The sequence below is a fragment of the Misgurnus anguillicaudatus genome, chromosome 1, assembly GCF_027580225.2.
Source record: "Misgurnus anguillicaudatus chromosome 1, ASM2758022v2, whole genome shotgun sequence".
Taxonomy (NCBI): domain Eukaryota; kingdom Metazoa; phylum Chordata; class Actinopteri; order Cypriniformes; family Cobitidae; genus Misgurnus; species Misgurnus anguillicaudatus.
The window spans coordinates 11106322-11115339 of NC_073337.2; the positions used below are offsets into that span (position 1 = coordinate 11106322).

The 9018-nt window shown below is 40.2% G+C and overlaps 2 protein-coding genes across 5 annotated transcripts in view; both read right to left on the reverse strand.

Annotated features, from left to right (window-relative positions):
- The window catches only part of ptpro (protein tyrosine phosphatase receptor type O), a 47935-nt gene extending 42242 nt beyond the window's left edge, over positions 1 to 5693 (reverse strand). For 2 of the 4 annotated variants that reach the window (XM_055190679.2, XM_055190677.2), the window contains exon 1: positions 5219 to 5693. In XM_055190679.2, coding sequence (XP_055046654.1) covers positions 5219 to 5293 — 75 coding nt within the window. In that variant the 5' untranslated portion in view covers positions 5294 to 5693. The remainder of the gene's footprint in view (positions 1 to 5218) is intronic. The other 2 variants (XM_055190678.2, XM_055190676.2) reach the window with 2 other exon arrangements.
- Positions 1 to 9018, reverse strand: part of LOC129432543 (protein mono-ADP-ribosyltransferase PARP12) — a 164730-nt gene that overhangs the window by 37138 nt on the left and 118574 nt on the right. The gene's annotated exons all lie outside the window — the stretch shown is intronic.

Genomic DNA, 9018 nt, shown 5'->3' on the forward strand with positions numbered 1-9018 from the left:
ATGAAAAACCATTTTTACCTTGTGTACCGCGGTTCAGACCCAAATAATACAATGTGAACAGAGACCAGAGGGGAAAGAGGAAGCAATCGATCTCAGTTTTGGACAAGGAAATCGAACCAAATATGAAATCGTGTTCTTCGCTCTAGATTACTCACGGAATTTAACTTTGTGTCATGCAAATTTTTTGCTCAAGTTGAACATTTTCAACTTGCGCGAAGATGCATCAGGCGAATAGCACATGTTTTCGCGATCTCGCTGCCCAATGTGTGTCAATGGCCCTGCGTGAGTTTGCGTCTACCGTATTTGCATTGACTTTGAATGTAATCTACTCGCATAAATCGTTGAATTCGCATCTGGTGTGTACGCCCCATAAGAGTAAGGGTTAGTGTTTGACAATACAGATGCACTTTTTGTTCATCTGTCTGTTACATTAATAACAGAAACACTGTGAGTGCCCTGAGACAGCTACACCCAAAAACATTCAATGAACCCCATAACCATTAGATGAAGTCAAACAAACTTCAACATGTGTCTGCAATCATTCGCAGCACAAATCTCTCATTTCATACCATTGGCAACATTTGTAACGGTGCATTCACACGGGGTGCCAGCATTAACATTTGACAGAGGGCGTGTGTGAAGCGTGGCCAACAGCCAATCACAGTCGCCGCAACACATGCATCTCTGTTCTCCGGTCTTGCATAAACGTAATTGGCTGGCTCTGAAGTAGGTTATTTGCATAATGTTGCGTTTACACCAACCGTGTTTCAGGCGTCAATATCGCGTCTACCGCGCCTAGTTTGCCGCTTGAACAATTTGAATGCATTCACGCGTCTAGAGCGAAGTAGACGCGCGGAAAAAGCAAGCATTTGACGCACGTCAGAGGCAAAATCCGTTTCTTGTGGCAGGGGCAAGTGCTATGCGGTTGTCTGTTTGCAAGATGAATGATGTTGATTGTGCATTTATCGAGAGAGTTACCGGTTTCTATTTGGTAACCTTACTATAGGGGGAAAATAAACGGCGCGGTCGATAAACGTCACGTGACACAAAAGTGAAATGTGTATTACAACTTACCAGGTTGCCCGATGTCCTCACTGACACTCTTTCAAGCGAGGTCCTTTTTATTCCTGTCTCTATAGAAATAAGAACTTGTGTCGTATAGCTCCGGGTGACTGCTTACGGACAATATCAATCGTTCCTTCAGGTTGAATGAGTGACTCCAGGCAGGGCTGCCTCCACAGCAGCAAGCAGGCTCCTGATTGGTTAACGCGGTGCGAAATTCCGCCAAAGTTCAAATTTTTCAACTGGGGCGTCAGCCGACAACTCGCGTCAAATGCACAAAAAGCACCATTCGCGCATACCGCGCCAGTCGCTCAATTCGCGCCATGAGGCGGAATCGCGTCTTCCGTGCCGCGTCAAACGCCTCATCCGCGCCACGGGACCTCCAGACGCGTCTTCACATTGACTTAACATTGAAATCACTCTACCGCGGCTGGTGTACACTAGGGGTGTCACGATTCTCCAAATCCTCGATTCGATTACATTTTCGATTCTGATGTCACGATTCAATTCGATTCTCGATATTTAAATGAATTTTTTAAGACAAAAAATTATATGCCTTTATTATTTTTATTATTATTATTATAGTTTCACATTAACATGCACATTGCGTGCTTTTCCTCGCATGGGGGTTTGTGGGCTTTACTTTACGCGAGAGAGCTTGTAGAGAGAGAATTCCTTCTTGCACGCAGATAGACGTGCGTCTTGGACTCCTATTATCTGAAATAAAACCGATGCGTCAACTTATGCAGCTGCGCTTCTCTCTGTCTCACGTGCACGCGCTCTCGCATCTGTCCAAAGTCTAAACATAAACTAAAGTAATAATCCTTACGTTTTTGTTCAGTTTTATGCGTTTCATGCAAGCTGAGGCTAACTATACCTTTTGTTTAAAATATAACCCGCTGCATCTTGGCGGCTCTCTCGTGCATGTGCAGAGAGCTGCGCTCTGTCCGAAGGCAGATCACTAGGTAGTAATCCTGTTTATGATATGCATTTCAAGGAGTTGTAGCAATACATCTCTCGTGTTTAAAATATAAATCGCGTTCCGCTGGATGGATGTTTTTAAAGGCACTTCTGAGACTTTATTTTCCCCGCTTGGCAAGCTGACCGGACGTGACATGGGGGCGTGGCAGCATCGACGATCCCATTTTTTAATTCGAAGTTCGAGGTTGTGACTTAATTTCGATCGATTTCGATTTAAAATCGAAATCGTGACACCCTTAGTGTACACGCAGCATAAGTCAATCTGATTGGCTGATGAACGCACTGGCGCTTGCAAAGTTGAGAAATGTTTTTGCCGTAAGCAACGGCAGTGACATGACGCCAACGGATGCACAATTCCATCACCAATTCAAAGAAAATAAGAAGCGTTAATGGTGGCGCCCTGTGTAAATGTACCGTAAAGTGTTCAGCTTTAAGTATGGGGAAAAGTCTAGAGATATACTGTTAAACATAGACCTGCAGCAGTGAACACAACTGTGATACTGTCAGTAATGAGAAAACATTCTGATACACAAAAGATCCTGGTGGAGTTTTATGGGATGAGGATCATATATCAGTGATGACTCAAAGCAGTAAACATCCAGACCAAGATCTCTGCTTGAACTCATGAAGACCAGGACAAAATGATAAGACTGAACCACAGGCATCTATTATACAGCCGACAGCCGACTCTTTTATATATATAAACAAATACAGACCTGCAATACATTTCGAACATTTATAAAAAATTCTCTAAAATAATGACTTTACACAGACTTTAATTTAGTGGGCATGTGACTGCTGCAGTGTCCAGCCAATCACTGCTTATCAACTAACAGACTCCAGCCCTGATCATCAGAATCAACCACCAGCCAACCTAAAGACTGTCTCGACTCCAGTCTCAGGGTGTTTTCAGACCTGTAGATCGATTGTTTTGTTCCGAAACCAGGGATTAAATAGCTACAATGTTGCAATTTCCTGTTGATTCATTTTGCATTCACAAGGCAATATTTCCCAAACGGACCAGACTTTGTTAAAGTGCACCTATTTCATTGCTAAAAAACAACATTATTTTGTGTATTTGGTGTAATACAATGAGTTTGCGTGGTTTTGGTTCCAAAAACACTTTGTTTTCCACATACCTTACATTTTTGTAGCTCTAGATTTCTATGTCTTCCTGAAACGCATAGATTTTGTGCTAATCTGCAAAATTTACAAAATAAAACGTAGCGCTTTTCTAAGCGGATTTAAAAGAGGAACTATATTTTATGGCGTAATAGCACTTTTGGGAGTACTTCGACTCGCCTGAAAAGTCCGCTCCCCTTCTCACTCTCATAATGGGAGAGGGAGGGTGTTACTGCGCCGAGTCCAAGTACTCCCAAAAGTGCTATTACCCCATAAAATGTAGTTCCTCTTTCGAATCCGCTTGGAGAAGCGCTGCGTTTTGTTTTGTACCACCAAACTTGCTTGTGTGGCTGCTCGTCTTAAATGGGAAGGACGTTGATGTGTTTGTTCACTTCTAACTTTACCTCTGTTTGATACCATTGAATGAATGGGGCTAAGCTAAATGCTATCGAAGCGTCGCACCGCGCTCCAGCGCTTACGTGCACGCACACAGATGATAGAGGGATGTATCAACAATTCTTAGTTAAGGTAATAACATATTTTAATATTGAAAATGAGTAGACTATTCCTTTAACTTACAGGTTGTAAGTCCGAAGTGGGAGGAATTATGATAATGTCGGTCTTGTCTACATCAACAATCCCAGAAAGTATACTGTTGCCTACAATCTGTGTGTTTGTTGTAGTCCAAGAGTTTTATGTTGGAGACGATAACTCGCGTTACTGTTTACTTTGGGGTTTGTACCTTTTGCATATCTTTAACATGTACTAATATACACCTACACACCAAAGGAAATGTAAAATCATGAATCAGATAATTGGTGCTCTTTAATACAAGTCATGTGTGAGTAAACTCTCCTTTAATTGGTCAGAGTGCTTCTGTTCATTTTCCGTGATTCTGCTCAAAGTTATCCATCAGAATTTATAGATAGCAGATTTGCGAGATTATTGTGTGGCTTTTTTGGTAACTGCGGTTATATTACTTCATTATTTGTGAGTAAGAATCAAAACTTGGGCGGGATAACATTCTTACTATGTACCTATCGCAGAGAAGAGCAATTAGAAGACACAGTTTGTTTGCGCTCTGGCCGAGACCACCTCATTCAGGCGGTCTCAGATTGGTTGTTTTGGTGCGGATCCGAGCGCGTTTGCCGTGTTCACATATACCTAATCGAACCGAAACAAGGGAGAAAACGCACCAGGTTCCGAAACAAAGGCTCAGGTCTGAAAACACCCTCAGTGAGTAACATCACACATCTATTAGACCCTGAAGTTCACTGGTCCGGTCAGTAGACTGTTGCTATGGCTACCGAGCTCAATTATGACGGCACAAAGATGGACAGTGATGTCATAACTGGGAAAATCACACAAACCATTCAAACATCCAGCGTTTACATGTGCGTATTAGTTCAGACCAGAGGATTACTCTCTAAATACTCTCACAACATCTTTTTTTTACCAACAAAATATTTAGTATCATGAGATTATATTAAATATGACTGAATCAACTACATCAGCTTACAGCAATACACCACTTTAACAGTCAGAATAATTCTGTTAGATGTAATAAAGCAACAGCAACATCATCCAAAAACAGATTCATGTTTATTAAATCTTTCAATATATACATTGAGATTTGTGTAACACTTAATCCATCAATTTGTCTATTAAACCTTCAGACAAAACTTGGTCAAGAAAACACACAACACTCAACTCTATTCACTACTGATATCATGACACGAGATTAATCAATGATGAAGCCTACACTTAAAACACACACAACACACGCACGCCCGCCCGCAAGCACGCACGCACGCACACACACACATACACAGTAATGATGACCCAGTTTCTTGTGCAGTAATATATGTACAAATTTCATCCTTCAACTCAAGATAGGCTTGTGTATTTCTACCACAAATGAAGATGAATCACTATCATCATCATCATCATCACTCATCATCTGTGTGAGCGCGTTATAATATCGCGTGCGACTGCAAGGTCGCGTCGCATCAGAAAAACGCTGATAGTTAATAAATGATGAGAATAAAAGCACCTGAATGACGATGACGATGGTGGCGAGCAGCGCGCTCCAGACGACAGCAGAACTCATGTTAGGACCGTCACACATCCGAACAATAGCGAACAATCAGACCGAGATCGGACCTCCGAACCGAGCCCAACATTAACCAATGAGAGCCGTGCTGTCAGAGCTCACGCGTCCCGTCCATCTGGAGCTAAGTTCGGTTCCGTGAGCTCTCGGTTCGGCTCTGCAGGACGGGTGAATGATGGAGACGCACGGAGGTTCTTGTGAAGCGCAGCAGCGGGTTTCTGTCTCCGGGCTCGCGCTCAAATCCTGCTCAGTTCCCTAACTAGACTGCACACTGAGAAGAAGGGTTTGACAAGCATCAGCCCGTACTGATCCCAACGACGCATATGGAGTCCAAAGAATGATTTCGTGCTGATTCCGGACCTGTATGTGATGAGTGTGTCAGTACAAAGTTAAAGCATGCGGTCTTCTATCTAGGGGACTCGGTAGGGTTTGAGACAAAGCCGTCTGTCGCCCCGCCCTGAATCCCTGAACACAAGAGGTCTGTATCTCATCACATGAGCAAACCTGCTTTAACATCGTCACTCTGTATTCCGTTACATTGAATTCCATCAGCGTTTCATGACAGAAATCATCTTTAATTTAATCTTTTCTCTCGAGTTTAACTTCCCATAAGCTCATTTAATCATTAACATTTCCTTTCTCACACATTAGAATAAATAATTAAGTATGAACACATTACATGTGAATGTCCAGTATATAAATGAAAACCAGAAACACATTACATTAAGAACATTTTATATATGTGAAGAGTTAAAGGGGTCATGTAATGAGATTTTTTTTAAAGATGTAAAATAAATCTTTGGTGTCATCAAGGTGCGTATGTAAAGTTTTAGCTCAAAATACCCCACAGATTTATTATAGCATGTTAAAATTGCCACTTTGTAGTTGTGATCAAAAATGTGCCATTTTTGGGTGTGTCCTTTAAAATGCAAATGAGCTGATGAAATGCAAGCACTAATCGCAATAGAGACAGAGCACAGCGAGTCATAAATTTGCATAACTGCGCTCTGTCTCTATGATGGTCGTTTGTTAAAATTAGGGATGCACCGAATCCAGGATTTGGATTCAGCCAAATACTGGGCTTTCTGACGGGGTTCAGTTTCGGTCGAATCTTAAATTTTTTTCCACCGAACTGACGCAGCCATTGATTACGTAAAGGTGTTTACATGTGGACCGTTCAAATGTATTAGGCTGTGAGAATCTGAAAATGGAACTCGTAAGCAAAAAAGTTTTCAAGAAGGCGATTCAAGTCGGGCTACATGTTCAATTTGCAATGCCGATTTGTCTTGTGGTGGCAAGGACCCTAAGCAGTACACAACATTGCGGCTGTTAAAACATTTGCGACTAAAACATCCAAAAGAATACAAGTTGTGCATGAAGGAATCTACAGACAGCAGCCAAAATGCAGCAATCTCAGGTACAGCAGAGGAAGGACATTCGTTCCCACACTTGCAACCGGCTGTAACCTGTTAATGCAGAGCGTCTTCCATAATATTTTTCGTAATATTTGGCTACTGTTCTAATCGTAGCCTAGCCTACTGTTATAAACAAAAAAACTAAACAGCCTATATCCATGTTTATTGAGTAAATGTTTAATAACATTAATTTCAGTCACTAAACAAAAGAAAAAAAAGAAAAAAAATTGTTGCACTTTTATTGAAAGGTTTTGTTTTGTACTTGGGTAAGCATAGGCTTATGGTAATTGTCAAAATAGTTTTTCCCATTTGTCATCCTGGCATAATGTTGCCTATTCGGTATTCGGCTGAACCAAAAAAATCTAGATTTGACGAATCACTAGTTAAAATTGAAACTCAAATGTGCTGTCAATTATGTATTTCTCTCTCTCTCTCTGCACTAAATGACAGTGCCATGATTAGATGCAGATTAAGGGGTGGTATTATTGTAATAAGACTATATGTCACAAAACGGACAAAATCTGAACGACCTAATTTTTCACATGCTTACAGAGAATGGTTTACCAAAACTAAGTTACTGGGATGTTCTTTTTCACATTTTCTAGGTTGATAGAAGCACTGGGGACCCAATTATAGCACTTGGAAAAAAGTCAGATTTTCATTATATGACCCCTTTAAACACACACGCACACGCGCACACACACACACACACACACACACACACACACACACACACACACACACACTTTCAACATGATGATATTGTTATATTGTTTAGATATCTGATTTATTACTTCAGACCTGCCTTTCAGAAGCTACCTATGATATGTTCACCAAAAGTCAAACATTTATTAAATAATAATTTAAGAATGCATACAGATTAAATAAACCATAAAAACAATACTTAATCATCCAGCAGGATCATAGACTATTAAGAATCATGGCTTTTGATGTGGGTTATTTTTGTTAATTCAGTTGTTATTTTGTGTTTTAGACTAAATGTAGTGTAATCTGTTATGTACAACAGCTTGCTTAGACTAGTACTAAATTCTTCTTATTTCTCCTGAATTATCCACATTTTCCGCTGCAAGGTGTATAAACTTATGACCTCAACTGTTAGATCAGACAGACAAACAGACAGATGAGAATACAGCAGGGCCAGAGAGACAGACAGATCAGACAGACAGATGCAGGCTGCTGCCTCTTACCAGCAACAGAAGAGCAATGGAGTCGTTGGCCAATCACACTAAAACTTGCCTTCTTTCTTTTTTTCTCTCAGATTAAAGCTGGGCTGTGATTGGCTGATGAGCTTCTCCAGGGTGATGGAATGTGCACAAAGGATTTCCCTGATGGACTTCAATGTACAGCAGCACAAAACACACACACACACACACACACACACACACACACACACACACACACACACACACACACACACACACACACACACACACACACATTATAATGCTGTAGCATTTTATTATATGATATTATGATAATTCTGACACTAAGGAGCTTATAATCAAAGTAATAGTTGACTTTGTGTTACTGAACGACTAAACCATGAATACAATCCAATAAATACAAACAATTAATACTGTGTTGTATGTGTGTATGCAGCTGCAGTAAATGCGCATTTTGTGCGTGTGTGTTCTGCCATCTAGTGGTCCAATATAAAATTGACTGCACTAAATATGTTTAATTCATTGTCTACTTACAGTTTTTTTCGATTGCTAAACAACAGTGGGCACAACTGGAGCTACATGTGCAAAACTCTAACTACAGTCTGCACTACCAAAAGTCACCTGAGCACAACTCTTAAAACATGGCTCAAAACAGCTCCGTGCAGCCAAACACTAAACACAACCATCACTGAGATAACACACACTGTCACTCAGAACACACTGAGAGGAAAAACACTAACATCAAACATCAATACACAAAATACTAACTTTATATCTTTACAGTTTTAACAATTTCAGTGATGTCACACCAAGTAATGTTTTCTTTAAAGAATGATTTATTTATTGATTTATCACATTATTTTTTTTAGAACATCATAATTTTTTAAGGTAAATGAAAATTAGCAGTTTGCTTCAGTTGTCTGCAGTAATTTACAGAATTACAGTAATGAGAAAAAAGGGAGAAACTTAAAGTACATGAAAGGTAATATTTTATATATATGAAATATATATATGAAATTGGAATTTATATTTATATGAAATTGCAATCAGCAGTGTTTGAAAGGCACAAGGCTGAAATCTTTTCTGTTTTGAATGTGTGGTTCACAGTTTTGACAGCAGCGTGTTAGCATTTGAACAAAGTGCT